The sequence below is a fragment of the Cnephaeus nilssonii genome (assembly GCF_951640355.1).
Source record: "Cnephaeus nilssonii genome assembly, chromosome: 21".
NCBI classification, from domain to species: domain Eukaryota; kingdom Metazoa; phylum Chordata; class Mammalia; order Chiroptera; family Vespertilionidae; genus Cnephaeus; species Cnephaeus nilssonii.
Genome location: NC_137092.1, coordinates 20,352,603 through 20,377,025, shown reverse-complemented (window position 1 = coordinate 20,377,025; position 24,423 = coordinate 20,352,603). Strand labels below are relative to the sequence as shown.

The following is a 24,423-nucleotide window of genomic DNA, read 5'->3' as shown; positions in this document are numbered from 1 at the left end:
GCTGTGTAAAAGCTTGTTTTTAAGCTTTGTTAGGTTGGACCAGAACAGATAATTTGTCTAGGTTAATTTGCCCCACTAATTGAGGTAACTTTTTTGAGAACTCTACCTGCTGCCTGTGTATTTCAAGGTTTTTCTACTCTGGCTCCTGGGAAAATGTAATATTTCTGTTTTTTTGTTTGAAATCCATTGTTTCATATCTGGCCTGCTGTTTTGTTGTTTAAGGAGGAGTGTGAATTCTGTATTTCTCACTACATTTTAGCCAGATGTAGAAGTTCAATTTGTATGCTTTTGGTCTGTTGAAAAAAAAATTTTTAAATATATTTTTATTGATTTCAGAGAGGAAGGGAAATGGAGAGAGAGATTGGAACATCAATGATGATAGAGAATCATTGATCAGCTGCCTCCGGCATGTTCCACACTGGGGATCGAGCCCAAAACCTGATCATGTGCCCTTGACCAGAATCGAACCTAGGACCCCTCAGTCCTTAGGCCAACGCTCCATCCACTGAGCCAAACCAGTTAGGGCTGGTCTGTTGAAATATATTGTGCTTTTCATTATATGGTATATGGTCTATTTTGTTAAATGATAACTTGCATTTGAAAACAGCATTGCTCTTTATTGTAATGCTTTTATAAAATTGATTATGTAGTATGTTAATATTATTCAAATCTTTTTTCCTCCTAGCTCTGTCAGTTACTGATAAGGATATGTTAAAAATATAATTTAGATTGTCCATTTTTCATTGTTTTCTGTGATTTTTGCTTCATGTATTTTGAAGCTCCTTATTAGGTGCAGGTGTCCCAAAAAATGTATACATGTCTAGGATTGTTATGTCTTCTGGATGAATTGTTCCATTTGTCATTATGAATTGTATTTGATTATCACTTGAAATATTCCTTGTTCTGAAGGTGGTTGTAGTTAATCTGTGCTACTAGAAGTGCATATACTACCAGAAGTGCATGTCCGTTAGCATTTTATTGACAGTAGATTTAAGGAAAAGAATGTATTGAAATAGAGAAAATTAACCACCTAAATCATAGTAACAGTTACATAAGACATGGCAAAATGACTCTTCATTTGTAAAATGTTACCTGCTTATTTTATAGATAGGGACTTAAGCCAAGTAGGGGAAGCACTCAAAGTTTTACAAGATTTTTAGGTTAGAATCCTTTCTCTAATACCTGAAAAGTCAAGTCTTACCTTGTTTTGTCTTCTCTTCTGTCTATCCCACCTCCTCCCCCTCTTGCTTTTCTTTCCTCTTCCCTTGTCTTAAAATCCAAATAATAAATAGTACTCCTAATTTACAAAGTCAAATGATATTCCAGGATCAAAGGAAAAGTGTTGTTGTTGTTGTTTTTACCATAAAGCTTAGGATGCTCTCCCCCTTTTCTACAAATCAGTAGCATTCTTCACCTATTTACATGTCCTAGTTGATAGACAGAAATGAAGTATTCAAACTTAACTATTTTGAAGGTAGTTTGTACACTTTCTTTACAAATGAACTGTATTCTTTATTAACAGTCTTGGTTGTGCATGTTCCTTTTTGTATAAAGATGTGATCTTGGCTCTCTAGCCATTAATAATCTGGAGCCAATTATAAATAATCAGTGTGAAGAGTCCCAAGAAATAGTCCCAATGTGTCCTGGGATACATTGTCATATTATTGGGACACAGAGCCCCTGTTTGTTCTGTGGGATAGTTTAACTTCTCAGGAATGTGTCTCAGGTTCAATAAATGCCAGTTTGTTATTCAAGAAAAAACTTCACTTTAAAATCTCATCACACCATGCTTTACAAATGTATGTATTCATTTATTTTTATTTTGAGAGTATGTTTATTAAAATGGGGGACAGTGAAACAGGAAAGGACTTAGGATAGAAAAGCAACAGGAGAGACGAGGAAGGGCTGCTTTAGCTCTCTAGAAACATTATGGGAAAGAAGTGAACCAAGGTGGGGCTGCTGTCAATTCACTGGAGGGTCAGAGAAAAGGGGGCCTTGGGGACAGATTTAGGGTTAGCCCAGGATGAGCTGCCTCTGCCCATTGCTCCCCTGATCGCACGTCTCCTTGGGTCCATTAGAGTTTAGGAGAAACACGCCTGTGGGGGGAAAAAGGAGAGAAAGGGAAAGGTGTGGCCTTGCTCCCAGGAGGGAATGCACACTTGTTTAGTTGTGATACATTAATTCAGTTGTGTTTGTTAATTGGAATATCCTAATGTGATTTTCAGTTCAGATTTGCCTCCTTTGTCCTTATTTGTCTTGGCTTAAACATTTCATTGAACTATTTTGCCTCTTATTCTTTAAAATGCCTTTTAAAGAATATATCCCCAAAGGGGATATCCTCTGGGAATGGAGGGGAAGTGGCCACACTCTTTTGTAGTAAATGTAATATCTTAGTGATGCTTCAAATTTTGATGGGCTTATTCTTATCATCTGGGGAATTGTTAAACACATGTATTTCTAGAATCTTTTCTAGAGTCATAGAATCAGGTAAAACCTGCCCCAGTGTTTATTTTAACAACTGGCTCCTATGATTCTGATGCATAGCCAGGTAAATGCAAGTTTTACTAACCCTTTGTATGCCATAAGTGTCTGTAGAGGCAAGAGGGATGGTTTACGTTTTGGATGCATGGCAGTTAACTGGTAATCTCTCTTATTTATTTTTGTTTGTTTTGAAAGTGTTCCACTGGCATTTTAATTCTATTTTTCAAATATATATGAAAAATTATAATTATATTTGTTCATAAACTGTCTCATTGCAATTCCATTTTGATTTTCTTTTTACATATATTTATTGATTCACTTGCAATTCCTTAATGCTTTATGTGAATTTTAACATTAAAAAATATGTTTTTTGTAATTGCATTTTTTGATACCCAGAAAATGTTAAGCTTATTTATAATAATCATTTATCTGTTACATTTTTGTTTGTTACCAAGTTGGGTTATTTACCCTTTCCTTCACTTGATTATATTAAAATTTTGTTTTTAAGTGTTTGATTTTGACTGAAATCTTCTATAAAACTGTATTAATTGTCACATCTGTGAGTAGGTAATAATCAGAAATAGTAAATTTGACTTCTGATATATGGATTTTTTTTCATTTATCAAGCTTCTTACTCCCCTGTAAATGATATTCTTATGGGGAAAATACTGTTAGTGTATAGAATCTCTACTCTGTCAGTTCTATCATGATTTTTTTCTTGATGTTGTATTGGTATGATTGGAAATAGAAAGGCAAGACAGATAGCAGAATTGCCACTTACCATGAGTAGTTTTTTAGCAAGGTAGATGAGGAATGTAATTTAAGGCACCTTTTTCTTAAAATTAGTTTTAGTTTGGGGGAAAATGGTTTGCTTTTTAAAATTTCAATTAGCAAATGGGAAAACTGAATAGAAGTAATAGACTGACTTAAATGGATGCATTAAGTTGTTTCCTACTGATTATATTATGGTATTAAAGAAAACGTTGAACTCATATTTTTATAAGAACAATTATAATTTTCTATTATAGGAATCACATGCAGCCCAACTACAGATCCTTATGGAATTCCTCAAGGTTGCAAGAAGAAATAAGAGAGAGGTATATTATTTTGTGTATTTTACATAATGTTTTATTTACTGTTGTTGACTATTCCCATTTCTCCCCCATTTTTGTAAAGGCATACCAGGTTAAAAAATTTTTTTAAATATTTAAAAAGCATTTGAGTTTTCTTAAGCTTTGTTATTTTAACTTCTTTTACCTTTACAACTTGATTCTTTAAAAATCGCTTTTTTGGAAATGTACATAGGATTGCATGCAGTGAGTTACCTCAAAGCTGTGAAGAATATAAAATAGAATTCTTGAATGACAGCCCAACCTTCACCCTGAAAGAAAATTTAGGAAATAGAGCCTTAGGTAGAAAGGGTTACAATTTTTGTAATGATAAAAATGCATTATGGGGTAAAAACAAGTAAAAACAGCTACCTATTTAGAACTTAGAAGATGTAAGTCATGCAGGATAGCTAGAAGATAATTTTTATGAAAAATTTTATAACTGGAATGTTCTAATTTAACATTTATAAAATTCCTTAGTCATATCACACTTGTACTAAGTATAGAAAAATCAAAGGCAAATTCCTATGCCCTTTGTAGCATGCTAAAATAACTTTGAAAGTTGTTTTATATTTAAATTCCTATCTCAAATCTCATGTATTTTTATTTTGAGTTGTCTAATTAGGATACTTTTTACTCATTAAGAAATATGACCACCTATTATATGCTAGGTCCTCGGCTATCTTTTATTATTTTTGAAAATTAAAAGATGAGAAATGTCTCTATTTTGATGAAATACTTTAAGTGTGCATTGCCAGAACCTTGTATTATTTTAATTTGATAACTCCCCTTTTTTGATTATTCATGATATGTATTTTAAACTTTTTAGATAAAAGGTTTGTATTATGCTAGTGTTTATAGCTAATTATTTTTTACATGGCTTATGACTGTATTTTTCTTATCTTTAACTTTTGTTAACAATTTTTATTTTAATATGTCTGTTATCAAAAACACTTATCTTCATTATAAATTTAAGATTTATATTCCCTTTTTTTCTGGGTACTTTAAACTTTAATATGTGTGAGGATCTTGTTAGAATTCAAATTCTGATTAAGGGTATGTGTGTCGGATTTTGGTAATCTACATTTCTAGCAAGCTTCAGTTGATAATGCTCTTGGTCCTTGGACCACACTTTGAATAACAAAGTTGAAAATTTTATAATATATGGAAATAAAATTATTAATTGAGTATGTACACTCAACATTTTTTCTATAGAAAATTCTTTGGAAGAGTGATAATTTTTCATATTCCATACAATACCCTACTTTTAAAACAGAATGTGCAATTGTTTTGCAGTAGTTGTACATGTTTCTTCTTGCCTTAGACTTTGAACTTATTGAGACTGAGATTCAGTACATAGGAAATTGCCTGATAATGAATGACTAAATGAATCAGTTAAGTACCTGGGGGTTAAATGGAATGGCTGGTCATTGTCTGTATCCTGCATTATTTAAGGTTTTCATTAGCCCCTGAGGTTTTTTAGTGCTTCTCTAGGGGTCTATTAATGCTTACAATAAATTGTTAGATTTGAAATTGTTTCAGGTAATGAGAACATAGCGTAATACTGTTAAAAAAAGCTGTAAGGGTTCTGAGGTTTTTAATCTTACTAGCAAGTTAACAAGTTAGCCTGCCACAGTTTATAGATGCTGGCAGCAGACGTGTGACTCCTGGGTTGGAGATAAAGGACTTAATTATATCAGTCTGGCAGCATCAGCCTCGTGTTTGCATCAGTTCCTTGTGACTCCCAAGTTCTGTACGGGCAATGTAGAGATGGATCCTGTTGACACTGCACATACATGGATTTATATTACAACTAAGGCACCCTGAACTTAGGACACCCCAGTCTTTTTAAAGGGGTCTACTAGCAAACCTGTCCAACCTTGATGCAGGGACACACTTCTTATTATATTGATCAGAAACTAAATCTGCCCTGTTTCCTGGAAGAAGCACTGTTTCTGTCTTGACAGGACATTCTTTATACATAATTGAAAAGATATTTAGAACAGTATCTATCACAAGATGAGCAGAAGTGTGAGAGGTCAATGGAGAATTGGTTCTTAACAATAACTCTTTCTTGTGATCCTAATTTGTCCTCTCTCTAATTTGGTGTTTCTCTATTTTTGTTATTAAATGTCTGGAGTAATAGTGCTGTAGAATTTTTCAGCTTAATTTAAAGTAATGTGATCTTGTGAATGATTCATTTTAGTTTTCCTTGGTCCATATTTTATCATGGTAAACAGTTTAACCAAGATACATACTACTGTAGTTCCAGGTACTTCTGAATATTGGTGCCTCTTCTGTGCACTGATTATATTGTCAATAATACATTTTGGTTTTCTTGTGTTCAGTATATCCATCATTAAGTGATTTTCGAGTATTTCAAGTTTAATTACACATGGGACTTTGAGGAGCTAGGTTAACAAACTTTTAAACATTTGAAAATTTGGAGCTAGGTTAACATACTTAAAAAAATTTACCTGTTACTTAGATTACATTTCATAAATTTCTTCATGATTGAAGTTGGGTACAGTAGTGATTTGTAATCATAATAAACTTTAGTCTAGAAAATATAGTCGAATAATACTTCAAGATTTAGTGCAGATGGAATAAAGTGAGTGGTTATATTTTTTTGCATATATTATAAAGTATATGTTCATATTTAATCCTCAAAATTAATATAATTGTAAGAAGTCTTATCTCTTATAGTATAATTTATACCTGGACTTAAGTAAAATACAGAATGATCAGGAGGCAAAGTACTGCTTTTGAATTTATTTTCCTAAGATTAGCATTCAGATTTTGAAAATTAACTTTGTGATTTCTTATTTATTCATTCCTCCCTTTTTCCCTCCCTCCTTTCCCTTTCCTCCCTCCCTCCTCCCCCTCCCTCCTTCTTCACCCAAGGCTATGTTTAGAAAGAGGAAGAGAGAGGGAGAGGTGGGGAGAGAGAGAAAAACAGAGAAACATTGATTGGTTGCCTCCCGTACACTCCTGGACCTGAATGGAGCCCAAAACTTTTTGGTGTATAGGATAATGCTCCAACCAACTGAGTGAGCCACCTGGCCAGGGCCATACTTAACTTTTAATTGGGGTTATGATGAGTCTTGGTTTAGACATTGATGTACCAAAAAGAAGTAAAATCTGCCTTTCAGATTTAACATATTAATTCCAATGTCACATCTTCCTAGTATTTTAGGGTATTAGGATCCTATCTTTAATTTTCATTTTTTACTTATTTTACCCTACTGACTCTTTCAAATATGAAGAGACGGGATTGTGCATTTATTAGACCTCTGAATTAGTTACCTATTGTTGTGTAATAAGCTACCCTCAAATTTAATGGTTTCAAACATCAAACATTTAATATCATGGGTGCAGTGTAACTGAGTGCCTTGGCTCAGGGTTTCTTACTAACCTACAAACTGTGGGCCAGGATGGCAGTTATCTCAAGGTCCCACTGGGATAGGAACCATTCCAAGCTCACTCACTGGCTCTTGGAAAGAAATGCCAATTTCTTGCCACAAGGGCTTCTCCATAGGATAGTTTACTACATGGCAGCTGGCTTCCCTTTGGAAGCACATGAGAAAACGAGAGATTTTGAAAACAGCAGTCACATACTTTTTGTAACTGAATCTTGTAAGTGACATCCCAACATGAGGACTACTGTTTTCTGTTCATTAAAAGCAAATCATTCGTTCCAGCCCACAAAAAGAGGGAATTTAGAAGGGTATGAATACTAAGAGGTGGGGATATTTGGAAGCTATCTTAGAGCCTGTCTACCACAGCATTTAATCAATTTATAACTGAACATGTTATTCTTCATATTCAGATTGAACAATCAGGCTTTGGTTTCCATATAAAAGCCAGTCTCATCTGTGCAAATTTGTACTAGCATTTGAACAGTTGCTTTATATTTTTTTTATTTCATTTTTAAATGTACTTTTGGATATTTGTGATACCTGTTTAATTTACTATAACAGGACAGTTTTGATGAGTCCTGGTTTCTTTTTGGTTTGTTTGGAATGTTAATGAATTGAATTTTTCAGTGTTTTTATATGAAGTAAAACACAGGAAAGTTTATTAAGCAAATTTACAGTTTAAGAATCATAGTAGAGTGACCATCCATGTACCATCATCTTGATTAAACAATAGATTATTGCTAGGAACCCTGAAGTTTCTTCCCTTTTTCAGATTATATCTTTCCTCCTTGGCCTTTAGGGAGTTAATATTCTGATATTTATGGTAATCACCTTCTGTTTTTCTTTATTGTTTTGATGCCTAAGTATTTATGTTTCTCTATTTTTTTTATATTACATAAATGCACTTCTGTAGATATATTTTGTTATTGTCGTCTTTGGCTCAATGTTAAGCTTCATCCATATTGTTATATATGGCTGTATTTGATTTGTTTTTGTTGTATTCTATTAAATGAATATACCCCATTTTTGTTGCTGATGGACTATTGAGTTTTTGGTTTCCGACTATTTTCAAAAGGCTACTATTTTATATATGTAACCAGATGTATATTAGCATATATATCTGTATGGGATGTATGTAGAAGTGGAAATGATGAGTCAAGTTATGTACAAACTGTTTTACTATACACTTGTGTTACTTAGTTACAATTCCTAGGGGCATTGTATAAGTATTCCTATCACACTGAACTTGTGGCAATACTTGGTATTAATAGATTTTTCAGCTTAGCTGATCTTTGGGGTATATATTGCTCTCTTTATGGTTTTAATTTGCATTTTCCTGATGACTAATTTGGTTGAGCACCTGGTGCTATGTTTATTGGCCATTTAAATTTTTTCTGTATGTGTGAAATACTTGCTTAAGGCTTTTAGCATATTTTCTGATTTTCTTAATGTTTTGTTGTTTATATATAAGATAAAAATTCTTTGTCTTTCTTATCTGTCTGCCTATCTATCTACCTACCTATCTATAGCAAATATTTCCTCCTCTAATGGTCTTAATTGATGCCATTTGATGAGCAGAAGTTTCTATCTTTACTAGAGTCAAATTTATTCATCTTTCCTGTTATAATTAGTACCTTTTGTGTCAGGTAAAGAATAATTTTCCTCTGGAGGTCATGAAGACATTTTTGCTATATTGTCTATTTGAAGCTTTAATTCTTTATTTTTCACATTCAGATGTATAATTTACTTGGAAATTGATTGTGTATAATGTGAGGGATAGGGAACTTTTCATATGGATAACCAGTTGTCTAAGCATTCTTAACTAAAGAGTTCATCATTTCCCCATTGCTCTGATATACCATCTTTGTCATACATAATGTGTCCATGTATGTGTGGGTCTGTTTCTAGTTTCTTTCATAATATGTCTATTTGTCTTTTTTTTTTGGTGGGGGGTGCAAAACAACATTGTATTAAATACTAGAACTTTAAAGTAAGCATATGTTCTTTATGAATGTCTCAGGTATTCATGGGTCTTTGTATTTCTATATAAATTTTAGAACCAACTGGTATATTTCTGTGATATACCTGTGATTTTTTATTAGGATTACTCTGTAGATCAGTCTGGGAGACTGTATCGTTACAATATTGAGTCTTCTAACCCATAAACATGATATTGTTCTCCATAGAGTTGGGTCTTTAAGAATGTCCTACAAAATTTTGATATGTTTCAGGGTAATATTTTTATACATCTTTATTTTAGATTTGTTCTTAGTTCTTCAATCATTTTTTATGCTATTGTAAATGAAGTCCATGTCTTTAATTTCAGTTTTCTTACTGTTGCTGGTATGTAGAAATACAGTAGATTTTTACACATACATGTTTTTGCATCCAGCAACCTCATTAAACTCTCATTAATTCTAATTGTTTGTAGATTCTTTTCTGTTTTCTGTGTACACATCATCATCTGCAAATAACAGTTTAGTTTCTTTCTTTATGATTCTTATATCTTTTATTTATTTTTCTTGTCTTACTCTGCTGGCTAGGACATCCGGTACAATGATGAATAGAAGTGGTGATAGCGGGGCATCCCTAGTCTTGGTGCTGATCTCAAAGTGAAAGCTTTCGGCGTGTCACCATTAGGTATGATGTTTTCTATAGGTTTTTCCTAGGTACTTTTTATCATTCAAGGAAGTAAATTTTTATTCACAGTTTCCTAAGAGGATCTTTTTTTTTCTTTAATCATTAGTGGGTGTTCATTGTACATTCTAATCATTAGTTTGATTTAACATTAAAAAGTAAATAAACTGCACAAGGAGACCAACTGTCCTGATTTGCTCAGGAATAGTTTTATCACAGAATGTTCTGCATTCTAGGAAACCCCACCAAGACGGTTGTTCACCTTATTTGCATCCCTTATGTAAACCAAACTTGGTCATGATGTATGTCCTCTTATAGGTTGTTTAGTATGATAATGTTTTGTTTAGGATTTTTGCATCTTCTATACATTGGTGGATTGTCTTATAATTATTTTTATACTGGTCTTGCCCAGTTTTGCTATAAGTATTGTTTGTTTTATCAAACAAGTTAGGGAATAAACCCTCTACTATTTTCTGGAAGAATTTGTGTAGTCTAGGAAGGATATCTTGATTGAATGTTTAAAGATCTTACTGGAGAAGCTATCTGGACCTGTTTGTTTGCAGTTTTAAACTGTTGATTCAGTTGCTTGAATAGTTATATACCTATTCAGGTTTTTGTTTTAAATGTCACTTTTGATATGTTATATTCTCTCCAGGTGTTACCTATTTCATCTAAATTTTCTAATTTATTGGCATAAAAATATCTCAATATTAAAATTTTAAAGTCTCCAGAGTTTTTAGTGATGTCCTTCATTCCTGACTGCTGATTAGTGCTCTTTCCCTCTTTTTTGTCTTGATTGGTTCTTGCCAGGGATGTATCAGTTTTGAGTCTTATTTAAAAACCAAGTTTTGGCTTTATGTTCTCTACTTAGTTTTGCTTTCTATTTTATTAATTTATGCTCTTTATAATTTCCATCCTTCTACTTTTTTTTGGGTTCCTTTTCTAATTTGTTAACTTGGTTGTACATATGCAGACTTTTTTCTAATATAGCATTTAAGGCCAAATTTTTTTAAAAGCTGAATTTAATGATTTTCGTCTGACATTTTGTTTGTTATTCCTTAGTTCGAAATAGTTTCTAATTTTTATTATAGTTTTTCTTAAGCCAGTGTGTTATTTTATAAATAAATTACTTAATTACTTGGACATGGAGATTTTCTTGTCTTTTTGTTATAGATTTCTGTTATAATTGGATTGACAGAAAATACATTGTTTTATTCGTTTGAATATGATATTTGCATCATCACCTAGTAGTTGGTTACATTTAGAAATGTTTTGTGCTCCAAAATAATGTGGGTTATTTTGCAATTGCGTGGTGCAATGTAAAGTTTGTTGAATATAAGGTGATAATTTTCTGCATTCTTATTTATTCTTTGTTTCCTTGTTACATCAATTACTGAATCATATTATAGGGGAGTTTCTTATGCAGAAAAGGTTTGTGTCCATTCTGCCAGACTTGTTTCTTTTTTCTGTTTTTTTGTTGTTGTTACTTGTTTATTTTTCTTGTTTTTATTCTTATGGGTTACTTGTATGTTTTTAGTTATTGTTTTAAAACATAGGTTTTTATTGATTTCAGAGAGAGAGGAGAGAAACATCAATGAAAGAGAATCATCCATTGGATGCCTCCTGCACACCCCCTACTGGGGATCGAGCTCACAACCTGGGCATGTGCCCTGACTAGGAATTGAATTGTGACCTCTTGGTTCATGGGTTGATGCTTAGTCACTGACCCACACTAGTCTGAGCTACTTGGATGTTTTTATTTTTTATTTAAAAAATATTTTTATTGATTTCAGAGAGAAAGGGAGAGGAAGAGATAGAAACATCAGTGATGAGAGAGAATCATTGATTGGCTGCCTCCTGCCTGGCCCCCACTGGGGATCAAGCCTACAACCCATGCGTGTGCCTTGACCAGGAATTGAATCGTGACCTGATTCATATGTCAACGCTCAACCACTATTTTAGGTGTTTTTTAGGGTTACTCTAAGTATTACATTGTACAGTCTAACTTATCACAGTCTACTGGTATTGATGTCTACTTACATTTGCTTTTAAGTAAGGCATCTTAATTGCCCCCTATGGTCCAATTTTTTTTGGGGGGGGGGCAGGGGGCGGGTTCTTGCTTATACTACATTTCTTCTCAACCTAAAAAAAGTTTCTGTGGAAGGGCTGAATCAAGCCTGCCATTATAGGACATAGGTATTATTAATTTTCACTTCATATGACTAAATTAGCTTTGCTTTTGGTGGTAACTCTATTTTGAGTTTGTGTGTGTATCTGTTCAAAAACTTTGTGTTTTTTTTTTTTTATTGTTTAAAGTATTACATGACTCCTTTCTTCCCCGACTAATCCCTCCACCCCTGCCACTCCTACCCCCGAGGGTGAGCCCCCATCGCCCCAGTGTCTGTGTCCATTGGTCATGCTAATATGCATGCATACAAGTCCTTTGGTTGATCTCTAATCCCCCCCTCTCCTACCTACTCCACGAGGTTGGACGGTCTGCTCAGTGCCACCTTGTCTCTGGATCCATTTTTGTTCATCAGTTTATGTTGATCATTATATCCCACGTATGCATGAGATCATGTGATACTTATCTTTCTCCGACTGACTTATTTCGCTTAGCATAATGTTCTCCAGTTCCATCCATGCTGTTGCAAATGGTAAAAGTTCCTTCTTTTTTATAGCAGCACTAGAGGCCCAGTGCACGAAATTCATGCACGGGTAGGGTCTCTAGGCCTGGCCGGCAATCAGGGCCAGCCCGGGCCTTCCTTCCCCTGGCTGCTGGTTGCTGGCCGGGGCATTCCTTCATTCCATGCTGCCCCCTGGTGGTCAGCACATGTCAAAGCCAGTGGTCAAACTCCTGGTAGGTCGAACTCCCAAAGGGATACTTTTCATATTAGCCTTTTATTATATAGGATAGTATTCCATTGTGTAGATGTACCACAGTTTTTTAATCCACTCATCTGCTAATGGGCACTTAGGCTGTTTCCAAATCTTAGCTATTGTAAGTTGTGCTGCTATGAACATAGGGGTGCATATAACCTTTCTGATTGGTGTTTCTGGTTTCTTGGGATATAGTCCTAGAAGTGGGATTACTGGGTCAAATGGGAGTTCGATTTTTAACTTTTTGAGGAAACTCCATACTATTTTCCATAGTGGCTGCACCAGTCTGCATTCCCACCAGCAGTGCATGAGGGCTCCTTTTTCACCACATCCTCGCCAGCACTTGTCCTTTGTTGATTTGTTAATGATAGCCATTCTGACAGGTGTGAGATGGTACCTCATTGTTTTGATTTGCATCTCTCGGATGATTAGAAAAAAACTTTGATTTTTTAGAGCAGTTTTAAACTTTGTTTTTTTCACAGCAAATTGAGAGGACGGTACAGAGATTTCCCATATACCTTTTGCACTCACATATGCATAGCCTCCTCATCATCAACATTCCTTACCAGAGGGAACATTTGTTCAAGAACCTACACTTACTCATCATAATCACACAAAGTCCATAGTTTACTTTAGGGTTTATTCTTGGTTTTATACATTATGTGGATTTAAAGTGTATAATTTCGCTCTTCCGGGGACGGTGACTTCAGGTATTCACCATGGTCCAGCGTTTGACATACCGTCGGAGGCTGTCCTACAATACAGCCTCTAACAAAACTAGACTGTCCCGAACCCCTGGTAATAGAATTGTTTACCTTTACACCAAGAAGGTTGGGAAAGCACCAAAATCTGCATGTGGTGTGTGCCCAGGCCGACTTCGAGGAGTTCGTGCTGTGAGGCCTAAAGTTCTAATGAGGTTGTCTAAAACGAAAAAACACGTCAGCAGGGCCTATGGTGGATCCATGTGTGCTAAATGTGTCCGTGACAGGATCAAGCGTGCTTTCCTTATTGAGGAGCAGAAAATCGTTGTGAAAGTGTTGAAGGCACAAGCACAGAGTCAGAAAGCTAAATAAATTTAAAAATGAAGCTTTTTTGAGTAATAAAAACAAAAGTCTCAAAAAAAAGAAAAATAAAGTGTATAATTTCATATATGTATCATCATAGTGTCATACAGAGTATTTTCACTACCCCAAATTTCTCTATACTCTACCTATTCATCCCTTCCTATACTCCCAAACCCTGGTAACTACTGATTTTTACTGTCTCCATAGTTTTGCCTCTTCCAAAATATCAGAGAGTTGGAATCATGCAACTTACAGATTTTTATTTTATTTTGTTTATTTTTTCTTAGTTTATAGCCTTTTGGATTTGCTTTTTAAAATGTAGTAATATGCATTAATTTTCTTCCATATCTTTTTAGGCTTGACAGCTCATTTTTTCTTAGCACTGAATAATATAGTCCATTGTCTGGATGTAACACTGTTTATCCATTTACCTTCTGAAAAATGTGTTGATTGGCAATTATGAATAAAACTGCTATAAACATGTTTTTCTGTGGTCATAAGTTTTCAGTTCCTTTGAGTAAATACCAAGGAGTGTAATTACTAGATTATATGATAAGGGTATGTTTGATTAAAAAAACCCCACAAAACACTGCTGAACTGTTTTTCAAAGTGGTTGTATGTACCATTTTGCATTCCTACCACAATAAATGAGAGTTTTTGTTGCTGCACATCTTCATCATCGTTTGGTTTTGTCAGTGTTCTGGATTTTGGATGTCTAATAGGTGTGCAGTGGTTATGTCATTGTTATTTTTATAAATTAAGTTCTGCTACTCTTTTTTAAACCAGCTATTTTCTGAAAATGTACCAGTATTCTTTCGTTCAGTTTTGAATGCCATCTGATTGAAGTAGTCTTGGAGTATTGTAAAAAAAACTTAGGGTGGAGGAAAGTTTATTAGATGGAAGAGTTGAAAGCATATGACAGTGCTAATTGCTTTTTTTACACCCCACTCCAAGTTTCTAGTATGCATCTTTTCTAGTTTCGTGGATAGTTATGCAGGGTCTCCCTTTCCTTTGCCCTTGATAGTTATGCAGGGTCTCCCTTTCCTTTGCCCATCTCTTAAATATTGGTGTTCCTACTATCCAGTTCTTGTTCTCATCTCTTCTGGTTATGCTGGTTGACATTAAGTGATTTTATTCATTATCATAACTTCAGATTTATTATTCCTCAGAGCTTTTGTTCTCATAGATTTTGTATGTATTATTATTTACACTGCTTATTCTGTATTTCCTCACTGTTTTCTACCTGGGAAAATTCTATTAGTCCTTCAAGGCTCAGCCTTCCATTTAATTTCAGATGTACTTTCAGTTATCCAGTTACCTGTCCCCTCCTGCCCCTGAGTTTTCCATCTAGGTTAGGAGCAACCTATGTTCCCTTAATTGTGTGCATACCATCCTCCTCATGCTTACTGTGACATAACTATTGGTTACTTGTTTGCTATCTCCCCTAGACAGTTCTATGAGGGCAGGGGCTATAGTTTCTAAATACTGTTCTTCCCAGGGCTTAGCAAAATGCTTAGCATTGGTAAATATTTGAATAATAAGTTATCAATTATATGAGCAACTATGTATGTAATTATCACAGAAGAGACTGGTCCTAATATTAATAAACCTTAAAAGACTGTTTAACCTTACCAGACATTAAAGAAGTGAAAGTTAAATAATAAGGTACTGCTTTCAAGAAGTCGTATAGTATAGTGGTTAACATATAAATTCTGGAGCAAGAAGGCTGTCTTGATTTGAACATAACTTCCCCGTAATTCTGTCACTTGCTGAATTAAGAATAAGACAGCAACTTATACATTGGTGATAGAATTTGAAACGTGTTGTTTTTCTGGAAGGCAGCTTTGTTTTATATAGTGAAGAATTGCCTACTCTTTATTTTCTAATAACTTCATTTTAAATAATTTCTTAATAAAACTTGAAATTCAGACTCAAGTTTCAGATACTTACGATAGCTTGCAATAAAAACCTGATGAGAGGGGAATGGTTAAATGTATTGAATGTGATTCATCAATTAAAATATTTGCATTTAAATGGCATGGGAAAAGCTTATGAAGCAATAGGCTGGATAGCAAAGGTAAGACATCTTAACTATGTCTTTAAAAAGCTTTTAAGAAGGAAATGTTAAGATGCTACCTTGTGATTGCTTTTGGATTGCTCTGTTAAGCTAATTTTTATTTTTGAAATGGGTTAACAAGTGACATGCTGACATTAATTGCTGACATTGAAATGAGGTTCTTTGGATGTCTTATATTTTTAGTAAGTCGCGTTGTCGTTTATCTTTTTATTACAAAGTCAGTTCTTACATTTAAAAAGTACATTGTGTTTTCTTATGTATTACGTCTCTTCATTTACATTTTAACATAACACTTCCAGATCTTTTTGTGTGTGTGTTTTCATCCCTACAATTTACCAATAGTGCCTACTTTTCTAGAAATCATTTTTCAAATGTGTAAGTTATTGTATAATCTTGGTGCTGTCAGTATGGTTTGGTTTAGGCTTTTTCTTTTTCTTTTTTATCTGCAGCAACTGGAACAGATCCAGAAGGAGCTAAGTGTTTTGGAAGAGGATATTAAAAGAGTGGAAGTAAGATATCAAGAATTTCTCTGGCAATTTTTCAATTTCATGAAATTGTCAATTTTCCTTTAAATTGCTGCATTAAATTTATGGGATTGGGCTTCATTATATAAAAAGTAACAGATAGATGTTACTTTAATTTTAATTGAAAGTGCATTTTCTATTGAAAAAGCATCACTTTTTTATGATAAATGTATTCTAAATTTGTTTTCACTGCTTTTTATTACTGTATTTTGGGGCAGGTTGAAAAAAATTATTCAACTTTATTGTGTGCCTTTATATTAATTTAAATAACTCCCACAAAACCCTCAATTATTAATGTTAAAAGATGTCACAATTCCATCCTTTTACTAAGTAAATATTTTTTAGATATATTTACTGTGTCTTTCTAGGACTAGTGTTAATTTAAAAAAAGATATGAGAATACATTACCAGTAATCTAAGAATTTGTAGTATGATAGTTTACTTATAGAAATCCATGGGAGGATCTCTGAGAGGCTCATTATCTTTAGCTATATTTAAGTGTACTATATGTTTTTAATTATTCACAGATGTTATACTTTTCTTTTGCTGATACATGTTAATTGACCTTGAGTTGTACTATTGTGGAATTTCAGTGTCCATGCGCATTCTTAACCTATATTGATGTCCCTTGCTTGGCTATATGATTGAACTGAGTTTGGATCAGTCAGAAAAAATTCTGCTTGACTATGGATCTTTAGTGGCATTTTAAAATATGCTATATTTCCATGAATCAAAATATAGGACATAAAAAGGAAGCTAGGTTGGTATGATTCAGAGGCATAATTTATGCAATAATATTTGATTAGGGGTCCTTTCCTTCTGGGTTAATGATCAAAACTTAAGAGTTTAAGTCTTTATTAAACAAAGCTAAATTGAGTCAAGAGAAGTGTTACTTTTTTTAATGTTTGCAGGGGATATTTTTAAAGAAGAGACTGACATATTCTGTTGTTTTGTACATCAGAGAATTGAACCTAATGATCCAGTTACCATACTGGCATATTTATCTTAAAGTTATCTGTAGGTACTCACCTGGATCAGTGGTTAGCCAGTTCACTGTTCACTTAATATACTGTACATCTCATTTAAAATACTGTTGACTCTTGAATACAGATTTGAACAGCGCAGATTCACTCATATGTAGGGTTTTCTTTTCAATAAATACTATAAATGTATTTTCTATTCTTTGTGATTTTCTTAATAACAGTTTCTTTTCTCTAGCTTACTTTATTATAAGACTACAGTATATAATACATATAATACACAAAATATGTGTTAAATGTTTATGTTAAGAATCAGGCTTCTGGTCACTAGTAGGCTATTATTAGTGACATTTTTAAGGAGTCAAAAGTTATAGCAGTTATATAGGGTGCATGAGGGTTGGTGCCCCTAACCCCCATGTTGTTCAAGGGCCAACTATATTTACATTTGTCCTTTTTTTTGCATTTGGTGGTTTTATTAGTGGTAAGTAATATTTATTAAAGAGTATCTAGTTTTTTAAGAATGTGTATCATAGAAAAGGCTTATCTCTTAACTTTTTAGGATATTCTTGCTTTAGCACTCTGTGGAGAGGAAGCCTTGAGAAAGTTGGATGTTAATATAAAAAGTGGCTGATAAAAACCTGGGGTTGGAAAATAATATAATATCATATCTGATTTTGATTTTGATTTTTACATCTTACATTTGGATTACCTACTATAATTCAAATAATTATGCTTTCAGGAAATGAGTGGCTTATACTCTCCTGTCAGTGAGGATAGCACAGTGCCTCAATTTGAAGCTCCTTCTCCATCACACAGGTATAAAACTTCAAGCTTGTAATTGCATAGGATTTATGTTACAAAATGCACATATGGTACTGGTCCTTGGAAGTCTTTTCCATGTAATGTACAAAATCCCAGAGAAATTACTTTTGGTCATGATCTAGAAATGAGATTCAGATTACCCACCTGTTGCTTTTTTTTTAAAATTTTTAAAAATATATATATTTTATTGATTTTTTACAGAGAGGAAGAGAGAGGGATAGAGAATTAGAAACATCAATGAGAGAGAAACATGGATCAGCTGCCTCTTGCACACCCCCTACTGGGGATGTGCCCGCAACCAAGGTACATGCCCTTGACCGGAATCGAATCTGGGACCCTTGAGTCCGCAGGCCGCCGCTCTATCCACTGAACCAAACCGGTTTCAGCCCCACCTGTTTCTTTAATGCTTTGAATTTTCATGCCAGGTACAGTCACTGAGTAGACTATTGTTATATTACGAATTTACTGTTGGATTAAAGGTTTGGTGGATTTCGTAAAATAATGGTAATTTTAAATATTTTGGAATAAAGTCAAACCTTAAGCTTTTCCCATAACTTACTGCGTTTTCTTGGGTAGATCTCTTCCCCAGATTGAAAATGAGTGCATTAGATAGATTGGTGAGTTTAGATCTCCGTGGCATCTTCTCATAACTCCCTGTTATTAAGTTAATTAAGTATTCTTTTCTATATACTCTGTTAGAGCAGAGCTTATATTTGTCTAGCTTGCAACTATTTCCCTAGGTTTTTGAGTGGCTGGCCTCATTTACTATTTGTGAGGTACTATCTGTGGTTCCTTTTAAAATTCTAATTGATGAAATAAGTATGACCTAAACTTTTTGCTTGAAATACTAAAAGTAAGAGCAATTTTCAACTTGCTCCATTTAGATAATGGTCCAATAGAAGCTTTTTATTTTATTTTAAAGACATTTTTATTTTTTAGAGAGAGAGGAAAGAATAAAGAGAGGTGGAGACAATGAGCCTGCCACCTGGGCATGTGCCCTGACTGGGACTTGAACCTGCAACCTTTTATGTGTGCCCAACCCACTGAGGCACATAGGCCAAGGCCAATGGAAACTTTTTAGACAAAGAGTTTTAGGGTAACACGGATTATCATGCAATCTAATGCCAACATAAAAGATTATATGAGCCTTCAGAACCTGTCAATTTAGGAAAGCTATTGTAGGTCTAGTTTGGTATGATATGTAGGGCAAGGGGTACAGGGGATGTTCTAGTTAAAGGGCATTCCTGAGATGTTTGCTATTTTCCCCATTAACCATTTTATGGAGATCCTTGTGAATTCTAGTTATTTAGGGGTCACTTTAGCTATGTAATTCAGATTGTTTTTCTCCAAGCTTATTTAAAACTGTTGGGAATGACTCAGTCTCTGTTATTTTTAAACTTAGCTTTCACTTTCTAATATGCATGGGATCTTTGTCCATGGAATATTTATTGTGTGAGTACATGCAGGAAGGCAAAAGTTGTCATATCACAAAATATTCACTAATAAACTAATAGTTCCCATTATCATAACCCTCTCCCTCTAATAGTAGCATGTCTTTATATCTATTGTGTTCAGGTCTTTGTTACTTAGTCTCTCGCTGATGGCTTTTATTAACATCTGACAAGATAATATTATACTCGTGTAACTGTTCTATTTATTCAGTGCTTCTGATGTGCTTGACACTGTTACATGTTGAATCTAGTTGGCAAAATCCCCCCTTATGGTATTTAGCTTTTGGGGGAGTATATGTGTGGAGGTTGGGGAAGATACTAAATAAGCAAATTTATAATGTAGAAGTAGTAGATAATGTGTAAGTAGAACCTCAGGAGGTAAAATTAGGCATACCTAGGGATTTGCAGAGGTTCTGTTTTAGTTTGGAAAGTCAAACTTCTTCAAAGAGCTGACATTTAAGGTGACAAATGATGAAGTGTAAATATGATTGAAAGTCATGGGAGAGTTTTGAGCAGGATGTGATTTAGATTTTAAAATGTGTACTGAGCTTTCCATGTGGAGGATAGAGAAAAGTTATGTCCCTTTCAGTCCCCTGCCATTGGAAGTCGGAGGAAAGTTAGGAAGCATTGCAGCAGTCCAGAGGAGAGGAGATGATGGCTGGGATTAGGATTTTAACGGTAGAAGAGATGAGAAGTGGTTGTATTGTAAAATAAAGTAGCATATCTTATAAAAGATATAGGGCTTTCATTAAATCTATGAAAACATTGTTGGGAAATTTGTAAACTAGTATTTAAAGCTATCATCAAAAGAGATTCTGGCAGACTTAGACTGGTGAACAGTTGAAGAAGGGAAAATAGTCAAACATGATATTTTCTTCAAAAGAGTGTTTTGACATTTTATTAAAACAAGTAGTTTGAATATTCCTCAGAGTTTGAGAGAGGCATTTGGAAAAAATGATGTTGCTCTTAAATACTCTTGGAAAATGACCCTTAAGTTTGGGATGTGAAATTGAACATGCTGAGAAGAATGTCTTGTTATACTATCAATATTTGATTTTTCCTTATTTTTAAGAAATACTCTGTAATTGCATTTATAACTTTCCCTCATAATTATTAGCTTTATTGTTTGCCAGAGAGTTTTAATTTTTATTCCTCAATGTAGTGTTTTGATTTCTTTTAAGCAGGCTTATTATTTTAAAAGCCTGTTTGTAGATTCTTTTATTTCTGTACTAAAGATCTTCTTTATATGTCAGGTCATTGAATTCTCTATATCATAGATTCTGAGTTTGTAATTAGATTATATATTTAAATGAAAAAAAAAGAGAAAGACAAATAATGTACCTCCTACCCCCAGGATTTTGTCTTCTATATGCTGTGATCAGCTGTAATTGCCATATCCAGTCAATTCTCTTCCTGCTGCCTTGTTTAGACCAGTGGTCGGCAAACTGCGGCTCGCGAGCCACATGCGGCTCTTGGCCCCTGGAGAGTGGCTCTTCCACAAAATGCCACGTGCGGGCGCGCACGTACAGTGCAATTGAGTACAGTGCGATTGAAACTTACGTAGCCCATGCGCAGAAGTCGGTTTTCGGCTCTCAAAAGAAATTTCAATCGTTGTACTGTTGATATTTGGCTCTGTTGACTAATTAGTTTGCCGACCACTGGTTTAGACTCAATATCACATGGAGTCCAACAATGGTTTTTAACTATCCCCCAAAGCATATTGCCAGAAATCTGATTATGTTTCTTTTCTGCTTTAAATTCTTTAGTGGCTTTTCATTATATGTAAATTGGTTTAGATCCAGCTCTGTTGCATGGTCTTTTACACTCACCTGTACTCTGCCTACTATTTTTATGGGTTAGAATTTAATTTAATTCCCAAAACAGGATTTTTAAAAATATATATTTTTATTGATTTCAGAGAAGAAGTGAGAGGGAGAGAGAGATAGAAACATCAATGATGTGAGAGAATCATTGATTGGCTGCCTCGTGGACACCCCCATACTGGGGATCGAATCCAAAACCTGAACATGTGCCCTTGACCAAAATTGATCCCAGGACCCTTCAGTCCACAGGCTGATGCTCTATCCTCTGAGCCAAACCGGCTAGGGCCCAAAACAGGATATTAGGTTACCTTTACATATACTGTTCCTTTTGCATAGAAGCTTCATGGAATCATTTCTTAACTAGCTTCTCCCCAATGTTAGGTGATTATAAACATATCTTAAGAAATATCTGCAATACCTGCATGGAGGACTTTTGAACACAAATGATGTTTTGCTGTATTTTTAAAAAATATATTTTTATTGATTTCAGAGAGGAAGGGAGAGGAAGAGAAACATCAGTGATGAGAGAGAATCATTGATTGGCTGCCTCCTGCACGCCCCCTACTGGGGATCGAGCCCACAACCCTGGGCATGTGCCCTTGATGGGAATCAAACTCAGGACCCTTCAGTCCGCAGGCTGACGCTCTATCCATTGAGCCAAACCAGCTAGGGCATGTTTTGCTGTATTTTAATGAAGTTGATTGTGTGGGAGAAGTAGTAAAACCAGTTGATTGTTTTATTGTTGGGAGTACATGGGATATTCACCTTAACTCTAACCCTATACTATGCAAAGAAGTTGAACTTGTCATAGGTGAAGGAGGATCATTCAAGAACCTTACAGAAATTTTAACTTGAACTGAAACAAAAATAAACACAAAACAGAAATCAAACTTCCTTGGCAATAATAGAGAGGTTACTCTTCCTACATCTGTAATTTCTCATTAAATTTATAGGTAATAGACATATATAGCAAGTTATGAAAACCATTTTGAAATAGTACAATTTTCTTTAGAATATTTGAAGAATTTATTCTTAGTCACTCAGCCAGTTTTGGGATTGTATCATACATGTATAAAACACTGTTTTAGGCACTGGGAATACAGTGTGAATATGACAGACCTAGAACCCTGCTATCATAGTTCCACAGCTGTAGGATGGAAAATAAATTATGCTGGCAAATCAGTTATTCTGCTTAAAATTTGGTGTAAATAGACTTTCACTTCCAAGAGTTAAAATAATCAAAATGACTTTAGCTAAAAACTTTAGTAATCATATTTGATTAATAGGCATTTCAGGACTTTTAAAAAACTCCTTTAGGTTCTTGTTATAAACTGGAATTGTCACAGCTCAATGAAGCTATTGACAAATCCTTCCAATTCTGAATTTTGAGGTGTGAATAGGCCATATTTCAATAAACATGTCGTTGGGAGAGGATTAAAAAAAGGGCATAATTAGGTTTTATTTTTCAGATTTCTTCTGTCACAGAATGTATGCAATAATAATTTTTTTTTAGTGAATAAAAGTAAAACTTGATATAAAAATAAATTTCAAACTGCAGATAAGTACTAAAGTACCATTTAAAACTTGTAATGTCAATACCTTCAGCAAATTGATGAGTATTTTATAATTGAATTTATTGGGGTGACATTGGTTAATAAAATTATATAGGTTTCAAGTGTACAATTCTATAGTACATCATTTGTATATTGTGTTCACCACTCCAAGTCAAATCTGTCACTGTTTATCCCCTGCTTACTCTCTTCTACCTGCCCTCACCTCCCTTGTCCCTCTAGTAATCACCATACTGTTATCTGTGTCAGATGAATATTTTTCATACACACTAATATGTCAATATCATTGTTCAGACTTGTGGTCAAAGAAATCTGAATTATAACGCCATAAAAAATCACATCTAGAAATTGCTCTGTTCTATTGACCTCTAAATACACAGCTACATGATTTTACTAATGTTTATACAAATGCTAGGGGAATGGATTTTATTAGTAAAAGTAAGATATTTTTGAATGCCTGGCATATCCTTATTTTTAGCCCTATTAGCCCTGGATGGAGTATACTGAAAATAGCATGTGATCTTGTCATACTCTTTGCAAGGAAGGTGAGCATTGGTTATATTTCATCAAAAGAAACCCATTTTGAGATAACCCATTATGTGTTAATTCTTTAATTTTTAGTGTAAGAGCTTTGAAGGCTGTTTCTTATATAATTAAGTCTTTCTATAGAAACAGTTAAGAACACAATGAATTAAGATCTAGTAATATGTGTTGCTTTTGAAAAAGACTACTGTAAGGACAGTTCCATAAGATTTATTATATTTTTTTAAATGTGAGGTTCAATGTTATTGACTAATTTTATTACTAGAAGGTAAAATTAATTGAATTTTTACCACTTTTTGGCATTGTACTGAGAACTTAACATACTTATTTAAATCTCATATCTTTCTGAAGTATCTTCCTCATTTAATAGATGGAGAAACTAGAGACCAAATTAGCATTAGTAACTTACCCAGAGTCATTTAGCTACTATGGGATGAAATTCAAATCCACTTTGTGCTCTTAAGAGTGCCTCTTATCTTATAACCTTTGAGGTTATTTGAGTACTAACCTAAAATAATGATTATGTGTATTTGTGCAGAGAGAACCATTTTAATACTCTTAATTGCTTAAATTTATTAGAGTAGATAAGAATGTAAATATTTTTATAGTAGAAATAAGGAAGAAAAGTTTTTAAAATGTAAATAACTGTTGGTTTATGATGGCTGGTATATATGTTGTGCCATTTTCGGGTTCTAATAATTTTCATAGGCTAATTTATTTTGTTTAAAGATAAGAAGGCAGTGAAAGTAATGAATGGTAAGATAGAAATGGGAAGATAGTCTGGACTTATAGAGGTTTTTCTTGGGTTAAGTAGGAGAATGCACAGACCATATAACCAAATGTAAAGAACCAATGGTTTTAAAGTACTTGTTCAAGGACGCATAGCTCTTTAGTGCATAGCAGTATCTGTTTACCATCACTTTTGATCGCATGCTTGTGCTCTTTTCCCAAAACTATTCGGTAAGTGGGGTTTCAAACAACTTATTAATATATTTGAAAATGAAATTGAAGCAAATACATCTATGTATGTACCTGTCCTCTG

General features: G+C 34.0%; 2 protein-coding genes across 3 annotated transcripts in view; both read left to right on the top strand.

Annotated features, from left to right (window-relative positions):
* Positions 1–24,423, top strand: part of COP1 (COP1 E3 ubiquitin ligase) — a 107,070-nt gene that overhangs the window by 20,327 nt on the left and 62,320 nt on the right. For both annotated transcript variants that reach the window (XM_079761016.1, XM_079761015.1), the window contains exons 6-8: positions 3,510–3,578; positions 16,117–16,176; positions 17,911–17,987. In XM_079761016.1, the coding sequence (XP_079617142.1) occupies positions 3,510–3,578; positions 16,117–16,176; positions 17,911–17,987 (206 nt within the window). The remainder of the gene's footprint in view (positions 1–3,509; positions 3,579–16,116; positions 16,177–17,910; positions 17,988–24,423) is intronic.
* On the top strand, positions 13,196–13,722 carry LOC307093506 (large ribosomal subunit protein eL34). Its single transcript, XM_079761673.1, has one exon. It carries the CDS (start codon positions 13,246–13,248, stop codon positions 13,597–13,599), a length of 354 nt encoding a protein of 117 aa, XP_079617799.1. The 5' UTR covers positions 13,196–13,245; the 3' UTR covers positions 13,600–13,722.

What these genes read in the sequence shown, in the direction of transcription:
- LOC307093506 (XM_079761673.1), top strand. Translation starts at nt 13,246, where the DNA reads ATGGTCCAGCGTTTGACATACCGTCGGAGGCTGTCCTACAATACAGCC.